Raw genomic sequence first — 19831 nt, forward strand, 5'->3', positions numbered from 1 at the left:
TCCCAGCATCAGAGTCTTTTCCAATGAGTCAACTCTTCGCATGAGGTGGCCAAAGTACTGGAGTTTCAGCTTTAGCATCATTCCTTCCAAAGAAATCCCAGGGCTGATCTCCTTCAGAATGGACTGGTTGGATCTCCTTGCAGTCCAAGGGACTCTCAAGAGTCTTCTCCAACACCACCATTCAAAAGCATCAATTCTTCGGCACTCAGCCTTCTTCACAGTCCAACTCTCACGTCCATACATGACCACAGGAAAAACCATAGCCTTGACTAGACAGACCTTTGTTGGCAAAGTAATGTCTCTGCTTTTGAATATGCTATCTAGGTTGGTCATAACTTTCCTTCCAAGGAGTAAATGTCTTTTAATTTCATGGCTGCAGTCACCATCTGTAGTGATTTTGGAGCCCAGAAAAATAAAGTCTGACACTGTTTCCACTGTTTCCCCATCTATTTCCCATGAAGTGATGGGACTGGATGCCATGATCTTCGTTTTCTGAATGTTGAGCTTTAAGCCAACTTTTTCACTCTCCATGTTCACTTTCATCAAGAGGCTTTTGAGTTCCTCTTCACTTTCTGCCATAAGGGTGGTGTCATCTGCATATCTGAGGTTATTGATGTTTCTCCCGGCAATCTTGATTCCAGTTTGTGTTTCTTCCAGTCCAGCGTTTCTCATGATGTACTCTGCATATAAGTTAAATAAACAGGGTGACAATATATAGCCTTGACGAACTCCTTTTCCTATTTGGAACCAGTCTGTTGTTCCATGTCCAGTTCTAACTGTTGCTTCCTGACTTGCATACAGATTTCTCAAGAGGCAGATCAGGTGTTCTGGTATGCCCATCTCTTTCAGAATTTCCCACAGTTAAGAGCTCCATATTCATCATACATGGTAGCACCCACTCAGGTGTCCATATCTTGAGAGTACTTAGACACAGGACTGTTCTTAAGTGATAAACTCAGAAACAAACATTAGGAATAATGATAGCCAAGAAGAGCTAAATTAATTGGATCAGTCTAATAAAGTGTGTGGTAGAAAAGTTAGGATAAGAGGATGTAGAAGCCAGGGAGCAGCCTCTTCTTTTCCCAGTTTTGTCCTGCTATTGTTACCGCCCACCCCCCCCACCAGGGTTCTTGGCCTCGTCTGTATAGAGATTGATCAAAGGCCAGACAAGAAATTCAGGCAGGGCTTTACTGGGGCCCCGGCTGTAGCAGGAGGGAGCGAGAACAAGTAGCAGGTTCCCTTGCTTGCTTATTCCCCAAAGTGGGGGTGAGCTCGTTCCTTATACGGAATGAGGGTAGGGATGTATCCAGGGGTCTGGCCAGAAGGGTGGCTTGGGTCATTTGTCCACCCTTTAGGTGGTGTTGTGTGCAGGGGGCATGCACAGTACCCTGCTTTTGCTACCAACTCCCTGTTTTTGCTCCTGGCTCTTCAGAAGTGGCAGTTGGGCTTTTTTGGGGTTTTTTTGTATCTTTTGTTCAGAATTTGCCCCAACTGCACATGCACACAGTTACTTTTAGTCCCTTCCAGTTTCTTCCTGTTTTGCGGTTCGTGGAGAGGTGCGTTCAGGTGCAAGCATTGCAGCACTGCAGCCGAGGGTCCCAGGTCCCAGCCTGTCACCCCATCTCTGTTGAAAAGTTTAGAGGCTGGATTCTTGCAGGTCAGTAATGTGAGCTCCTTGGAAGCTGAATCCAGGAAAGTATCAGTCATTAAACTTAATCAGCAAATTGTATAATAAGACCCATAGACTTATAGCACCAAATATGAGCAATTTATCAGCAACTCTTGATAGAATGTAATGGTTAGATGGCATCACCAACTCAGTGGACATGAATCTGAACAAATTCCAGGAAATACTGAAGGACAGGGGAGCCTGGCGTGCTGCAGTCCACGGGGTCGCAAAGAGTCAGACAGACTGAACAACTTGATGTACTAGTTAGGTCATATTCCTCATTGAAAAGAGTTACTTCAGAACCTTTTTAAAAAGATAAAAAGTTAGGTAATTCTTATATTTAAATTTTCTGCAAATTTCTGCTAAGTAAACAAAGATATAGATATAACACACACACACACTAATTTTTCCCATGGCATTAACATTTCTGAAAAACCTACATCACTGATGTTCACAAGAAATCTGAATAACTTCGGTCCTGATAGATGTTCGTTTATTCATTACCTGAGCTGAAATTATCTGATCGCCAACCCAATCCATTGCCAGAACAAAGGGTCACTTGGTCAGTGGGCTGGTGGCCACCTCTCCAGCCACAGTCAATTACATTTTGGCCCAGTCGTTTCAGTGCTGTGACTACTTTGATTCACACCTATCCTGTGGCTTGATAAACAAGCCATCAGTGTGTCGGTTTCTCTCGCCCCAGCTCATGAGCCATATCCAGACAGAAATCCTGCCTCCCTCCCTAAGTCCACACCATCCCGCTCACCCACTCCACCCAGTCCTGAGATGAGGTCCAAGCTGGGGTTTGCACATCTCTTCCACCCGTTACTGTGGATGTGATATTTTAAAAGCTAATAATTCAACTGGCAGCTTGCCCCCAAATCATCTAACTTCAAAGTGGCCACATCTAAATGGGCGTGCCAAGTTCTGCTTCAGCCAATTCTGCAGCAGTTTAGCAACTATTTTTGATTAAAAATGGCTCAAGTGTGTAATGACAAGAGTACAATCCTATTCCCAAAGTGAGATGAGCATCTTTCTGAGAAATTCAGAGGATGAAATCAGACTTAAGGGATCCCGAATTAGTTAGCAGATGAGTCAAACAGAGCCAGACAAGCTCCTGGCCGGACAGAATCAGTGTCAGGCACCACTTGTCCTGGGTTAATCTGGCTCTGAGGTCCTTGGATCAGAGCTCCGGGACAAAATCTTGAATGCTGGAGCTTCCCTCTGTGGGCTCTGGGTAACCTTGTTTCGAGAGCTCTGCCCAGTTACCTGTAATTGTGGTCAGCCCAAAAATTCAGCCACAAATGACCATTTGCCTACCCCTCATCTAAAGGGCAAATCCCATGGATGGAGGAGCCTGGTAGGCTGTAGTCCATGGGGTCGTTAGGAGTCAGACACGACTGAGCGACTTCACTTTCACTTTTCACTTCCATGCATTGGAGAAGGAGATGGCAACACACTCCAGTGTTCTTGCCTGGAGAATCCCAGGGACGGGGGAGCCTGGTGGGCTGCTGTCTCTGGGATTGCACAGAGTCGGACACATATGAAGCGACTTAGCAGCAGCAGCAGCTAAACGGAGGGGCTTCCTAGGTGGTACTAGTGGTAAAGAACCCTCCTGCCAATGCAGGAGACGCAAGAGACACGGTTTCGATCCCTGTGTCGGGAAGATCTCTTGGAGGAGGGCATGGCTACCCACTCCGGTATTCTTTCCTGGAGAATCCCATGGACAGAGGAGCCTAGCAGGCTACAGTCCACGAAGTCGCACAGAGTAGGACAGGACTGAAGCAATGTAGCACGCACCCAGTCCAAAGGCAACCAACACAGACACAGGCAACCGTCTGTGTCCAAAGCCAGGAGCCACTAGTTGGATGAACTGAAACAAAGAATGAGGCATTAAATGTCAGACAGAGGACCCTGGGAAAGGAACCTAGCACACCTGGGACCTAAACCCCCAAATAAGTAAACTGTTTTGATGATCTGCCTTATCGATGTTAGTCAAAAGTTCAAGAGTGAGTTTGTGGGGTTCAAATCAGCAGCAAATTAGTAAATGTTTATTGTGGAATCTGCCAGAATTTGGGATACCTTCCTGGTTATTGTTTTGTTCTCTTAATCATAAACAGTTTGAAATTTCAGACCACAAAGTGACAAAGGAGCTTATACATTTTTTATTCCCTATCCAGTGCAGCATGCAGCCAATATTTGCACACTTCCGATTCTGCTCCAAATGGGAAGCAGTGAAGGCTCAAATAGCTCAGGCCCCGGACTGACATTGTTTGCTGACAATTGAGAATGGGGAACCAGGCTACAGAGGGGTGCTGGAATCCTGGAGCAGGCTGGCTAGAAATGTCCGGACTATTATTTCAGCCAACAGAGTGGACATTCTGATGCTTGTTATTTCGTTTCCTGGTGCAGAAGCTCTGAGCCTATTATGAAAATCCCTTGAACTCTTCCTGTAGTTGTATTCTGTAAACCTCCTCCCACAGTAAGATCTCATTAAACATTCTTTTGATTTGTTTGGGAGATAGGTGATGACGGTATAAATATCTTAAAGAGAGAGAAAGTAAGCAATATCCCTAATTTTAGAAAAAGCATCAGGTACATCATTTGAATGTGACATTTCGTTTTCTTCTCAGTACAGACAGGGAAAATTGTGGCAATCTTGGCTAACACCCCTTGCTTATAAAGAATGGTCTAATTCACTAGCACCTCTATTTTTTTCAAAAGGAAAAATTGTTACATGGCAGGTTCTGGAAAGCCCCATGTGGATATTTTCCCTGGGACCCCCAGCTCAGTGTTTTCCCAAATAAATACCGCCTAGAATGGCACCCCACTCCAGTACTCTTGCCTGGAGAATCCCATGGACAGAGGAGCCTGGTAGGCCACAGTCCACGGGGTCGAAAAGAGTTGGACACGACTGAGCAACTTCACTCACTTCACTAGAACCTTCTTACCAGAAAAACATGACCTGCATACCCAAAGAAATCTCTGCTCCCCATCCCTGGATTTGAGGGGGAAAAACAATAATTGTTCCACTTTCAAATGCAACAAGCATTCTTCCTGGAGCAAATAATTTTGGACTGCTGCTAAGTCGCTTCAGTCGTGTCCGACTCCGTGCGATCCCATAGACGGCAGCCCACCAGGCTCCGTCATCCCTGGGATTCTCCAGGCAAGAACACTGGAGTGGGTTGCCATTTCCTTCTCCAAGGCATGAAAGTGAAAGTGAAGTCGCTCAGTTGTGTCTGACTCTTAGCGACCCCATGGACTGCAGCCTACCAGGCTCTTCCATCCATGGGATTTTCCAGGCAAGAGTACTGGAGTGGGGTGCCATTGCCTTCTCTGAATTTTGGACTAGATCACCTCAAAGCTTTCCCTAGTGAGCTTTCACAAAAAGAACACAAAAATAACTTTTAAAAAAGGAGAAGTCTTCTCTTCTGGGGGCTGGTTGGGGGTGGTTAATAAAAGTAGAAGGAAAAAATGAGCTTTCCTGGTGGCTCAGTGGAAAAGAATCTGCCTGCCAATGCAGGAGATACAGGAGGCTTGTTTCAATCCCTGGGTCAGGAAGATCTTCTGATTAGGAAATGGCAACCTGCTCCAACATTCTTGCCTGGGAACTCCCATGGACAGGGGAACCTGGAAGGCTACAATCCATGCGGTCACAAAGAGTAGGGCACGACTGAGCATAGCACAGAATAAAAAAGAGCTCTAATGTGTACACCGGGGAGCCCTTATTCAGGCTTAGTGTTTGTTCCTGGCAATTTCTTCTCGCATTGGCCTAGAGTTGCAGGACACAGAAAATGGGTTAGGGACTAAAACGTACAATTTCTGCCGTTTCCACAATCCAAACCCTGCAGGCGACAAGTCTGAAGTGGAGCCACAGAGGCCTCCAGGTGAGGCTCAGGGAGGTGCTGCCATAGGGGTGATGGGAGGAAGCTCTGGAGCAACTGAGGAAGCTTCAGAGTGCAGCCTCCAGCCTGAGGCTGGAAACAGCCAGAGTCTGGGGAGAGGATAAGCCATCTCCGCATAAGAGACAGAGATCCCTGTGAGACTCTGAGCCTGCTGGGCTGGGCATCTTCTCTGGGTCTTTCCCAATCAATAGCAAGCTGGCCTACAGTGCAGGATTTCAGTCACAGCTACCTATCACTTAATCTCAAGACTCCATCTCCAGCGGGGCTAAAAGATGACACCCTTTCACTGATGACTTTAACCTTTGCTTTATTCTGGTTCATGGGAAACACTCAAGCTGATGTTTATCCAGGCATTGGTCCCAGGAAGGACTGTAGGTTAGTGCTTTCCCATCTGTGACCTCATGTTCTAGATTCCAAACACCTGATTAAAACCCCATGCTGAGAAGCATCATAAAGCTGCCTTTCAAGGTTCTTGCTCTTGGCTGGAATTCTCTTAAGCTGTTGTGGCAATGCCTGTTATCCTAGGCTGATCAAAAACTAGGCATTTAATTGAATAGTAGGAAAACAAACTACTTCTTATTTAATAAATGCAATTTGGTAAACAAAGTCTAAATTTGGAGTCCGTTTGGGGGAAGACAGGAAAAGCATCACCAGACTTTTGGTAGCAAGAGATTGAAAACAGTGCCCTAAGAATAGTCTGACACAGCCATTCAACTTTTCATTCATGCATGCATTCATTCATTCCAAAAGTGCTTATTAAGAATTTATCAAATATGCCAGATGCTGAAGGTTTAGTTACGGGTGAAACACAGTGCCTGGCCCTCCAGATCAGAGCCTAGAGGAACAGGCAAACCCACAATGAAGCGGTAACAATACATCACAGTAACTGCTGTGTTAAGAATACATGCAGACTCATAATAGGCTTCTTGCAGAAGATGATGTCTGAATTGGATTTTAAAGAAGCAGTAGGACATTCTACCTAGCTGCCACACATTCAAGTGCGTAAAATGTAGTAGACGGAGTAATTGTTTACCGGGTCATACTGTGTTAGTTGCCTAGGCTCCAACACAGAGTCTGATGTTTGCATTCAGTCTGATTCTGTGCAGTAGTATACTCAAGGTATGGACAAAGTGGAGAGCACTGTCGTGCCCTGTGTGGAAACTGCGTCACCTGTGAAGTGATTGGGAAAGCTGACGCCATTAGCCTGTGGAAGAGAAGTGGAGGCGAGCAAATAGATTCTATTCAGAATCAGAAACAGATCCACTAAGTAAGAGTTGCAAACAAAACCAGGGAAGAACGTTAGAGTCTTATTTCCAAAGTGGTCCTCCACGAACCATGTAGAGGACATCTGAGCAAAACCTGTTTCATGGTTATAAAAGTTCGGAAAATGCAGAATTTAAAAGCCTGATTTCTGCAGAACTTATCAGTACCTTTATTTCAGTAATGTGTACTGTGAGACTCCAATAGGAGGATGTAAGAATTTTTTCATTCAACACACCAGTACTGAGTGATTACTTTAGTGCCAGCTTCTGGCATACACACTCCAGACAAAGAGATTCGAAAAAGAGACAAAACCCTTTCTCTGGAGGAGAGTAGTAAGAATGGATGGCAGTAAACAAACAGTGGATCCACATTTCCTAAATTGATTGGTCCACAAACCATTTTGTAAAGAAGCATTCCTTCATTCCTGTGTTCCTTAGAACAAGATTTTGGGGAAAGAGTTAATTAAGAGAATCTTGTGATGAAAGAGAGGGATGATTTCCTCAAATTCCAGAACGGAGAATGTGCGGGCTGATTTACAGCATCTACAGGTGTGCTGCAGAGGGTGTGTGAAGACTGGAATATGTGATCCATAAGAGCTAAAGTGTTTTTGACTCAACAAAACTGGATGTTTCAAGAGTAAACTTTCAGTCTAAGATCTCATTGGGAGTAATTTGTTATTTGCTGGCACAAACTGATTAAGAAATACCAAATGTATGACTATCCATGAAGCCATCAGATCAGATCAGTCACTCAGTCGTGTCCAACTCTTTGCGACCCCATGAATCGCAGCACGCCAGGGCTCCCTGTCTATCACCAACTCCCGGAGTTCACTGAGACTCACGTCCATCGAGTCAGTGATGCCATCCAGCCATCTCATCCTCTGTCGTCCCCTTCTCCTCCTGCCCCCAATCCCTCCCAGCATCAGAGTCTTTTCCAATGAGTCAACTCTTCGCATGAAGCCATAGGACCTATTTTAAAAAGAAAAATGTACATTGTTAGTATGTACACAGATAAACATGATTCCGAAAGAACAGTCTTCTGGTCATAAACCAAATGATGAGTTTGAGAGGGTTTATATTCTCCTACCCCATCCAAATGAAGTTTACAAAATCCCGAGACTCTCAGCAAGACCCTATGTTCAGAAACTTGAGTTCAGAAGGAACTCTGATTTTCATCTGGGCTTCAATCATTTTTTTTTTCCCACACATCAAAGCATACAGGATCTTAGCTCCCCAACCAGAGATTGAACCCATGTCCTCTGTAGCTGAGCGTGGAGCCTTAACCATCTTAAATGCTGCTGAACTGCTAGGGAAGTTCCACAGGGTTTAAACAATTTGCCCAAATTCATAGACCTGGAATGGAGTTTGGAAAATTATGTTCCCAATGGTACTGGGCACACCTCAGTTTGTGTTTTGGGTCTGCCGTGAGGAGCATAGTTTCCCACCTCCTCTCTGGGATAGAAGACTGAATTCTGACATTTCCAAACAGTGGAGAGAATTTCTGCCCGAGAAGCCGATAGGAGATCCACAGAGGGTAGGCTCCAGTCTCATTCACCTTCTGAGATGCTGTTCTAAAAACATTTAACCCCAGAGCTCAAACCCCCTGCCCCAGTATGAACCCTGCTGTTCGGTTTTCTAAAACACTGGTACCTGCTTCCTTCTCTTGGATCCGGCACTCCTCCTCACTGCTCATCCTGCCGTACCTCCACCTGACATTTGTTTCTTTCTCTGTGGTTGCCTCCTTGGCACTCAGTGCTCAAATTAGCTTCAGAATCCTCAGAGCATATACTGTACTTGCTCGTGTTGGCACCTGTGACTCCATCTTTTGTCGTGAGGCTGGAGAAAAGGTTTTCAGTAAATTCTACCAGTGATAAAGCCCTGCTCTAGAATTCTTTAGAGACTATGAATTTAGGTTATGTTGAGTATCTACATGAAGATTAAAAGGAAGAGTCCAACAGTGTCATAGAGAGGAATACTCATGGAATGGGCTACTGGGCTCCACGAGATCAAAGCCCCCAACTCTGGCTCCACAGTCAGAGAGTCTGACCTGGCTGCAGAGAAGCTGATGGCTCATGAGTATAATTCTTTGAGGCTCATGAAGCTCCAGTACTTTGGTCACCTGATGCAAAGAGCCAATTCCTTGGAAAAAACCCTGACGCTGAGAAAGATTGAGGGCAAGAGAAGGAGGTGATAGAGGATGAGATTGGTTGAATGGCATCACCAACTCAATGGACATGAGTTTGAGCCAACTCCAGAACATAGTGAAGGACAGGGGAGCCTGGCGTGCTGTAGTTCATGAGGTCACAAAGAGTCAGACATGACTAAGCGACTGAACAACAACCACAACATGGGTATATGAAGGATTCAGGCAGGAGGGCCTCCAAGGTGTTCTATCAGCTCTCACAGGCTGTTATTTCATGACTGCATCATCTTATGTCAGTCTAGCCTATGGTCTAACACTGGCCAAGATGAGAGGCTGGCAGAGAAAAGAAGATGCAGTGAGTGTGTTCGGAGGCAGAGCTTTCTCTTCCCCTCTACAGAGGTACTGCATCCTCCACGTCTTCTCAAGAGATCTTTTGGGGGAGGAGATGAGCCTTGTTGTCCTCGAGCTCCAACTCTAATGTTTTGGGTCAAAGAAGTTGAAATTGGAGCTGTGAGTCGGTGTTGCATTTGACTGGATCCTACTGGTTGATCTTGTCACCTGCAGTTAAGATGCCAGGAGACAGAGTCCCCTCTGCCAAATCTGCTGGGTCTTCCTAAGCCAGTGCTATTTCTGTGTCCATGTGGCCACACCCAGTGATCAACCATGGTGGTTGTACCTTTCCCCACCTCCTGCTGTTTAATCCTGTGAAACGGTGAGAGGCTGCAACTGCTTGCATTTTTGCCTAAAGGAAATCAAACACATATATCTATACAAAAATATAGATATATAACAGTCTATGGGGAAAAACATTCATCAAGTGTACAAGGTCTAACAATCATCAAGCTTAAGTAGCAGATTCTGGCTTATTTGACTGTCCATGAGAAATGCTAAAAAAAAAAAATTTGCAAGCCATTCGTCCCCAAGTCTCTCCACCACCATTCAAGGAAAGACCACATGAAAATGTGGAAGCTACTTGGTTGGAGAGGATCATTTCTGTGGGCTTTTCAGCTCTGTTTTCCCTTCTGTTATTTGTATTGGTTTTCTTTCTCTCAAACCAGGGATGTGCCTGGTTAGAGAAGGCTCTTGGTTAACATTTGCAAACCGACAGCTCTCCCTACACCTGAACTGAAGGAATTCAGTGCACCTACACAGAGGAGAGGGAAATGTCCCCCTTGATATATTGTTTTTCCAGGTTGTGTTTCTGGGAACCAAATGCTAACTTATCGACTTCTGTAGGTTTCACTGAATACAACTGCATGGAATGCTATTACTGTTTGCGATGCAACCTAATCTGAACACATTGCCTTTCTTTTTAATCCAAAGGGGACTAGCAGGTTTATTGTGTTTGCATGTGCTTTCCCCCTAGACTCTGGCTGCCCTAACAAGAAATTCAATAAATCTACTTCCAAACCATCTTGCACAAGCTTTGCATGTCCAGTCTGGGCCTGAGGAAATTAACAAGAGAATAGAACATACCATCGACTTGCGGAGTGGTGATAAATTGAGAAGAGAGCATATCAAGCCATTCTCACTGATGTTTAAAGACTCCAGCCTGGAGCACAAGGTAGAGCTGGGTCTCCACAGTGGCTCTTTTTCTGAAATAAATTGTCGTAAATGTTCACGGGACCAGAGAGAGAGCCCAGGGGCTGCGGTTTTGGTTGGTGTGTCTGTTGTGTGTTTGTTTGGTTTGGTACTGTCTTTTCTTTTTTCTCTTTGAAAATCATGAGTAGACCGAAGGCCATGAAAGGAGATGCTGGTTAGATAAAGAGAGCGTCAAGTCTGCTCTTTATGGAAAAGATGATGGAAAGAACAAAGGAGTTCCTTCCACTTTGAGATTATTAACCCAAGTGACGTTAGCACCCACTTGCCTTTGATTTTAGGTGAATCTGCTACCCTTGTAACCTACTATATGGGGGCACCCAATAACCTAATGCAAGTATTAGTGATAGACACTGTCTTTGTTAGATGTGGACACCTGTTCTCCCATTCTCCCAGTTGTCGGCTGCTCAGAGTCCCCCCGGTGTACGCATAGTACGTGGTACTGGATTCAGAATTGGGTTCCAGTTCCACCTCTGCCACTTCCTTGCTGTGTGACCCTCAGTAAGTGAAGGAGTCTCTGAGCAGGAGATCCTCTCTGTGCAATGAGGCTGATGGACACGCCTCCCTGATAATTTAGGATGAAATGCTCCAGGCAATGCCTCGATGAGATCAACTGCTCAAAAGTGGCCACCATTACCGTATTGATGATGACTTAGTTTCATGCCCCTTCTCCCCTCCCCCCAGCACCAAACCATGAGTGGGTGCTGTCCCTGGGTAACTAGGCTGCTCGTTTGCACTGATGGAAGCTGACAGACCTTCCTTGGCTGAGCACAGGAGGTGCTTAGCATCTGCAGGAGCCTCCGGCAAGAACAGCAGGGGATTTGCAAGCAAATTTCAGGAGTTTGATTTGATACTCTGCAAAGCTCCAATGAGCAATTTTTTGCAAGTTTGCTCAGCTGCCTGGGAGAGTCTACTTTGCTGGGTTTGGAGAATTCACACTTCCAAGCACATGCATTATTCCCAGTGAGTCTCTTTGATAACTATCTGAAAGTTGCAAACTCCAAAATTAAGATCTTCACCTGCGATTCACAGTTTGAATGTATTGTGTCTATGTACTAACAAAACAAAAGGAAAAGAAACACTTTGCCTATTCAACAACCCTCCCCCTGCCCCCACCATTGCAGGTGGATTTTTCTTGTTAGTAATATAATTAAAGGCATTTTCTATCCTGGCTTCTCCATTGAAGGAGCTAGGAAAGGCAGGGTGGTCTTACAAAGAATCTTCTCAATTAGGCTGTGTCCAGAGCTGTGTAAAAACTCTTTTATTCATTCTTGCTAAAGATGTACTTGCTTCACTGATGACCTGACCCCTACAGACTAGAGATCATTTCTAATGTATTTTATTCAATAGTGTCTGGTGCTCACCTGCAGGCACTGGAGTTGGAGGGGTATTGGATGTAGAGGAGGCACTATGTATCAGAGGTTGCTTTCTGTGACCAGGGAGGTTCTTCTAGGAGAAGCAAGGGACAGCATCTGCTCCTGAACAGACACGTGGGGATTAGGTCACTGATAGTCCAGTCTTACACCATCTAGCACGTGCTCTGCATCACATGGGCTCCCAGGGGCTGGCAATCGAGGCACACAGGATAGTGCTCACTCCCCTCGTGTCACAGAGACAGTCCTCGTTGACTCCTGCTCAGAGACCCTCTTCAGGGGCAACACTACTGCTGAGCAGAGGATATATCAAAAGTAGTAACCAGTGGTTATTTCACCCTGGAGAAGAAAATGGCAACCTGCTCCAGTATTCCTGCCTGGGAAATCCCATGGACAAAAGAGCCTGGCAGGTTACAGTTCATGGGGTCACAAAAACAAGAAGTGCAGTTCATGGGGTCAAACATGACTAGCAACTGAACAACAACAGGTACCATTCTAAGTTATGTGCTTTCCTGGTGGCTCAGTGGTTAAGAATCTGCCTGCCAAGCAGGAGACGCACTTTCGATTCCAGGGTCAGGAAGATCCCCTAGAGAAGGAAATGGCAGCCCACTTCAGTAGTCTTGCTGGGAAATCCCATGGACAGAGGGGCCTGGCAGGCTACAGTCACCAAGAGTCAAACAGGACTTAGCGACTACACAACAACAATTTCTAAGCTATGAGCACAAACTGACTAACAATGACAATAAGCAATATTGGGTTGGCCAGAGTTCATTCAGGTTTTTCATAAGATGTTACAGAAAAACCCAAACGAACTTTTTGGCCAACCCAATGGATGTTGTAAAGAGCCTCCTTTTATACTTGATGAAATGGGGGCATGGAGAAATGATTCAGTAGCCCACCCAAACTCAAGCTGTCAGTATAGGGACTGCAATCTGAGCTCACTGTGACCCCAAAGCCAGTGCCCTGGTCTGGTCAGGACACTGCCCCTCCCAGGAGCCCTGAGGATCTGCTCCCCCAGGCCCTTGTCTGGAGAAGGCAATCCTGTGCCATCTTCATTCTCTTCTCTTTGAACTTTGGATGAAGTGGAAAGCTCAGGGCAGGGATTTGGGAGAGAGGTCAGGTAAGAAAGGGTCCCAGAAGCCTTACCAAAATAAAAGCAGAGGCTTCAAATTCACAGGACTCCAGAGTTAGAGCATAGCATCAGTATCCATCTACTCTGTGGCCAGCGTTTCGGTATACTGGCCTATTGCATCCCCAGGGAAACATTACTATCTCACTTACTTTTGTAAGAGAAAACTGAACCTCTTAGAGGTTAAGTAGAAGTTATAGATCTCAGAATTTGGTTGCCATATTTTATCCACTCTAAGGTACCATCGACTGTGAGGTGTTTGGTTTCTGTGCAGCACTAAGAAAAACCACCCAATAGACAGAGTAAACAAGGAAATTCACATGCCTCTCCCTGGCTATTGGTTAGATGAAAAAACAAACAAATAAAAATCCTCTCCAAGAAATTGAACTCCAAAATGGAATGCACATGGTTTTGCCACCTGAGTTCACACTCTGAATATCATCTTTAAAAAAAGTCAGGCAGAGAATTTAAAGTGGTCTCTGCCTGCAATGCAGGATTCCTGGGTTCGATTCCTGGGTCAGGAAGATCTGCTGGAGAAGGGATAGGCTACCCACTCCAGTATTTTGGGGCTTCCTTAGTGGCTCAGCTGATAAAGAATCTGCCTGCCATGCGGGAGACCTGGGTTCAATCCCTGGGTTGGGACGATCCCCTGGAGAAGGGAAAGACTACCCACTCCAGTATTCTGGCCTGGAGAATTCGTGAACTGTATAGTCCAAGGCCTTGGTCGCGAAGAGTCGGACACGACCGAGAGACTTTCACGTCACTGGGTTCGTATCGCCCCCTAGTGACCAGTAGCAGCAATCACAAACCTCCCTGGAAGAATTCAAGACTTTAAGTCTCCACTGACAGTTAAGGTAACTTTCTGATTTAAGTGTTAAAAGGTAGGGTAAAAATTGTGCATCTTAGATTTGTTGAAATATTTACTGTATTTGTGACTCCAAAGTGTTTTCTCTTCCCACTGCCCTACCCTGCTGTTTGGGAGCAAGTTTGGACCATAAAAGTATATTTTCTGAGAGAAAAACTGGAAATGGAAACAATGATTTTTATCTTGGAAATTCTGTAGGAAGAAAAGGCTTCATTCTGTTTGAACAATATATGGTTATTTGAATAAGGGAACTGTTCTCCTTTCCACCTTTATTTGTGAATTGGAGAACGTGAAAAAACACTTTGAAATATCATCCAGACACTTCTTGGTTACATTAGCTTGTAAAAATTAGCTAGCATATGTACCAAGCTGTGTGTTAAGTGGGACTTTTACCCACCTCCCAGTGTTGCATAAATACTTGTTGAGTGACTGACTGCTACTGCTGCTGCTAAGTCGCTTCAGTCGTGTCCGACTCTGTGCGACCCCATAGACGGCAGCCCACCAGGCTCCCCCGTCCCTGGGATTCTCCAGGCAAGAACACTGGAGTGGGTTGCCATTTCCTTCGCCAACGCATGAAAGTGAAAAGTGAAAGTGAAGTCGCTCAGTCATGTCCAACTCTTCATGACCCCGTGGACTGCAGCCTACCAGGCTCCTCTGTCCATGGGATTTTCCAGGCAAGAGTACTGAAGACTCAGGTTAATAAGGAGAATCTTTGAGGAAATTGCCTCACCCCTGCAACTGGCCTCAGGCTATATGTTGTGAATCCTAAGAGCCAAAAGACATGGGTTGCTTTTGGTCTGACTCTTGACAGTGGAGTTTCAGGAGAGAAGATTGTAATGTTCTGCTTACTCCCTGCCATGTCATCTCATGGTGGTTCATGGGATGTCCACACAGAGAAATCTTCCAAGTTAAGCTTCAGAAAGTATGCTCATGACTCCTGTGTCTTAACTAAGTTTGAACAGCACACTTTCTTTCTCTGTCCTCAGGTTTTCTCATCTGTGAAATGAGATAGTTGGGCAGCTCCTGGTAGCTTTCAGCAGTCAGTGCTTTGAGGCTGTGAATTCCCGAAGGTCTTGATGAACACGTGTCCTGGTTTGCCCAGTTTACATCCGTTTTCTCCCTGTAATTATAAATAGCAGCTCCAGTCACTCAGAAATCACAGGGGTGACAAGTCATGTGACCCCAGGCTTAGACCGCGGCCGGGTTAGAAGTAGTGATTTTCAACATCTTCACTCCGCGGCAACCACGTGAGATTTCCGGAAAGACTCCAGAATGGGGGTAGAGCCCTTATCCAGTCATCTAAGGTCCCCTCAACTGAAGAATTCTCTGCCCATCTTTAATTTCCGGCTAAAATTTCCTAACGGGAGCTTACAGATCTCAGGGGCGAAAAAAAATTAGAACTGTGATAAAGAGAAGTAGGAATCATGGCGTTTGTCACATACTGTCAATCATATTGGGTTTTGTCTTCTATTATATATGAATTTTTTTCCTAAAAAAGGTAATGCGTTTGCCCTAGCAAAAGCTTATATCAAGCATATAAGGCGAAACGAAGAAAATGACATCTCTTGTGATCTCTATCCGCAATGCCCAGTGTTAATATTTTGTCATGTGTCATGCTAGTCTCTATGAGTGTGATTCTTTACACTTACCCGTGCAATGCTTCTATTAAAACAGGGCCATTTATACATCATGCCTTGTAAGACAGTGTTAAGCATTCTTCACTTGAACTTCTCCCCACAGTAATAAATGTTTAGTTACAAAATATTTTTTGTAACTGTACTATTCCAGTGCATATTTTAGCTACGTTTGCTTTTGTTCCCTCAGTTTTTAACTATTACAAATCATAAATTGCATAGCCATTACCAGGGTCAGAGTTAAATCATACATCCATGTTTAATTATTTCCTTGGGATAAAATCATAAAAATGGGTATAAGATAATGCACATTTTAAAATACTCAATGTGCATTCTGAAATAACCCTCAAAAATTGTGCCTATACTTTCTAAAAATTGCCGACTTGATAAGATACAAGGAGCATCTTCCTGCCGTATTTAAAAAAATTATTTTTGAGTTTGAATGTCTTTCTGTATATGTGTTTTATGTTTTGGTCTTTATATTCTTTTGTGATCTTTACATTTGTCTTAATTATGTGACTTGAATGTTCGTCTTAATTGTCTTCTTTTATTGTGATTCTCATTTCTGTCTTATTGATTTGTGAGTGTTCTTTATATTTGAGGATCTTAATCCCAGAACACTTATAGAAAGGCGATATTTCTCAGCCTCTACCCCTTATTTCTCTTCTGGGACAAGGCTCTGAGTGAAACTTAGATGAGGAAGGCAATTAACTACAATTACTTTGGTTTCCAGGCCAAAGAAAGACTGCTTAAATCACATGGAAATAGTTAACTGGAATGACTTCACTCAACTTGATGTTACAAAACATCAGGACCACCTCAGAATGAGGCAACTTCCTTATTTTGAATAAAGATTAAGATATGTTTAGTGCACACTTCAAAATTGATTGAAAATTTATGTTTTGATGTTTAGTGTGCTGTTAAAAATCAAACCATATTGATGGCAATTAGATTTCCTTCCTTCTTTCAATGCCAGTGTATTCCTGTTAAATTCTGAAATTTTTTTTTTGAGAAATCAAGGCCTCCTTTATCACCCTTACAAATTTAAGCAATAAAAAGCCTTTGTCCTAGGCTAATAGTTTTCAAACTTGAAGGTTTTGTTTAAAATGTAAGCGCCTGCCCATCAGGGACCTACATTTTGAGAAAATCCTTCTGGGATTCTGTTGTCCTGAGTTGCCAGTCACATTTCTCCATTCTTGGCTGTACTTTGAAACTTGGGCTTGCTTAGTCACTTCCTTCATGCCTTCAGAGATCAGATCACGTCAGAAGGTCTTGGGTCCATAAACAAGGTCCACATGGTCTCAGATAAGCCTAGAAGGAATGTCTCCAAAAGGAATGTCTTCCAAGGCCTCGGGCTAGGGGGTCAAACAGACATTGGTTCAAATCCCACTTTGAAAATAGATGTAGGTGCAGTGGAAACTTGATTAACTTACAGATCATTATTGGATAATAACAAGTTGATAGATAGACACCCCTGTGCACATGCAAAAGCTTCATTTATTTCACAAGTTTTTGAGTGAGTAAAAGTTGCTCAGTCACGTCCGACTCTTTGCAACCCCATGGGCTGTAGCCCACCAGGCTCCTTTGTCCATGGGGATTCTCTAGGCAAGAATACTGGAGTGGGTTGCTGTTTCCTTCTCCAGGGAATCTTCCCAATCCAGGATCAAACCCAGGTCTCCCACATTGCATGCAGACTTTTTACCATCTGAGCTACCAGGGAAGCTCACAAGTCTTTGTTAAAAGACAGAGGAAAGAACATAAGCTTGTTTACTGAGTAGACATGACTTGAACCCAGTTCCTGCTAGATACTGGCTAGGTGATGGAGGAAAAGGTGTTTGATCTCAGTGAGATGATGGTGATCATACCACCTCCCCTTCACTGGAATGTTGTAAAAATCAGATGATGTAATACACATATAATAGATGTCTGAGTAAATGCAATAGTTATTTTTTCTCTTTCCTTCTGATGAATTCTATGCCAATCCAATTCTGGGTGAGGCTGCATCCTCACTTTAAATAAATCTTACACTTCTACAGCTTCTTTAGAGAAACTACTTCATTAAAAACAGTGTTGTAAGGAGCAATCTTAATGTGTCTTATATCTTAGGGTACTAGGGTCACGACTTTCATAAATTCATAACCTTGTAAGGTATATATACTAATCGAGTACACACCCGAAGCCCATAGATAGTGCTTGCTATGAACTAAGTTCTGTGCTGAATATTTCAAACCATTCATTTAATGTTACTTTTATTATGTTCAGTAACCACATAAAAACAAGGATTTGTCACACAAAGAAACCTTTATATAATCCTTTGCCTGAGTACAATTGGTTCTTATATCTGTTCAGAATTTCACTCAGTTTTCTCTATCCTTTATAAAGAAAATCAAAGCTAACTGAAGGCTTAAGAGATTTCAGGAAAAGTGTGCCACAAACTTTGAAATATTTCTTCTTTCTATAAACTATTGGAGTTATAATGAGTGAACTAAAATAAGGAGGAGTTTCAGCAAAGCGGAGGAGGCTAGGTAAATGAATGAAAAATCTATTAAGATGTTGGATTCTGGGATTAAGTAATGAGAAAAAAAATGCTTTTGTCTATTTTGGGAAATGTTCAGAATGTGTTGAAGCGCACTATTTCTTATGTAGATGCAGAGGGGAGATACATTTAACACTGAACCAAGTGGTCTCTGGTTTTTGAAGGAATTATTCCTTTGTAGCCTCAGGTTATTCTTGAGTTTTATTGCTCTAATAAGATTCAGAATAATAAAAATATTTAGACCACCTTTTTCAGGTAAGAGGGACAGGTTTCGAAGAGTCTTGGGAGGGAAATCATTCCTATTCAAACAATTGCTAAGGGAGAATCCTTTACCTTCTTGACATTATCTTGTAAAATTACTGCTATTTCTACGCCCTCTAGGAGGTCAAATGAGATTGAGGGCTGTGTCACTTGTCTTTTTCATCAGACCAATTAGCTAGCTCCCGTGCCACATTTTCAGAGTCAGGAGTACCAATTTCATCTGTAATAATCTAGTGTAGAATGATACAATTATGATGATTTCAGCCTAAAGGTCACCATCTCAGTCTTTAAAAGTAATCTGTTGTTTTATGTGTGGGTATAAGCGTCATCTAAAACTACGGGCTTCTGGGCAAAAAGTCAAGAAGCAGTTATCATTTTCATCCCCTCACCATGTCTTGGGCGACTGGTCCTCAAGAAAGGAAGAGTCTTTCCTCCCCAAAATGGGAGATTTGGAGAAGGGTGAGCTGGGAGAATGGTGGGTTGTAAACTTTGTAAAAGTTTGACTTGGAATTCTCATATGGCAATCCATCTCCCTCCCCAGGAAGACCATAATACATTGTGTGCTTAGCCGCTCAGTCATGTCTGACTCTTTGTGATGCCATGGACTATACAGTTCATGGAATTCTCCAGTCTAGAATACTGGAGGGGGTAGCCATTCCCTTCTCCAGGGGATCTTCCCAACCCAGGGATCAAACCCATATATTCCCAACCCAGGGATCGAACCCAGGTCTCCTGCATTGCAGGTGGATTCTTTACCAGATGAGCCACCAAGGAAGACCATAATACATGGTCATTGTCAAGATAGATTCACAATACTATGTTATCATTAAGGATCTTTTGTCATTCCTGGGGTGGGATCCTCTCTGTCTCACACTTTTGAAGCTGTCCATCTTAAATACGCATTAGCAAGATTCCTTGTGACTTTGTTAAAGATGAGGAGACCACCTGTGTTTGAAGGTCAAGTCTCTTCAGAAGAAGTATACCAGTGAGACATTCCTCAGATACACCTGTCCCTCATAGAAATGTTCCTGGTAATGATTTGGTTAGACACCAAGATACGAAATAGAGTCTATTTCAAAATATGAAAGGACTGAAAATTAGTTTCCTGGTTTTTACTATACATATGTCTTCCACCCAAATGATCTAATTTAAGAGTGCTCTAGTCAGTGCCAGGTTTCACAATGCATGGACTCAACAACAGAATGGAGGTTACATTCTTTAGTTCGGTCGTACAAAATGAGTAGATTGTCTCAGTTGAGATTCTTAACATATTAATTTATATTAGTGAGAGATGTGCTAGAAAACTATCTTTCTTCAAATTAGATTTATCCAAAGATGGAATGGGCTGTCAACTGAGAGGCTGATTTCTTCATCACTGGAAATGTTCCAGTAGGAGTTAATGGCTCATTTCTGAGGTTTTGCCAAGTGAAATCAGCATTCATCAAAGTTAGATCA

General features: G+C 43.6%; 1 protein-coding gene across 3 annotated transcripts in view; it reads left to right on the forward strand.

The window, feature by feature from the left end:
- Positions 1 to 19831, forward strand: part of ADCY8 (adenylate cyclase 8) — a 225969-nt gene that overhangs the window by 127815 nt on the left and 78323 nt on the right. For 2 of the 3 annotated variants that reach the window (XM_027560824.1, XM_027560823.1), the window contains exon 8: positions 10346 to 10543. The exons of the other annotated variant lie outside the window; for it this stretch is intronic. In XM_027560824.1, the coding sequence (XP_027416625.1) occupies positions 10346 to 10543 (198 nt within the window). The remainder of the gene's footprint in view (positions 1 to 10345; positions 10544 to 19831) is intronic. 3 annotated transcript variants of the gene reach the window in all.

Source organism: Bos indicus x Bos taurus, chromosome 14 (assembly GCF_003369695.1).
Source record: "Bos indicus x Bos taurus breed Angus x Brahman F1 hybrid chromosome 14, Bos_hybrid_MaternalHap_v2.0, whole genome shotgun sequence".
Taxonomy (NCBI): Eukaryota; Metazoa; Chordata; class Mammalia; order Artiodactyla; family Bovidae; genus Bos; species Bos indicus x Bos taurus.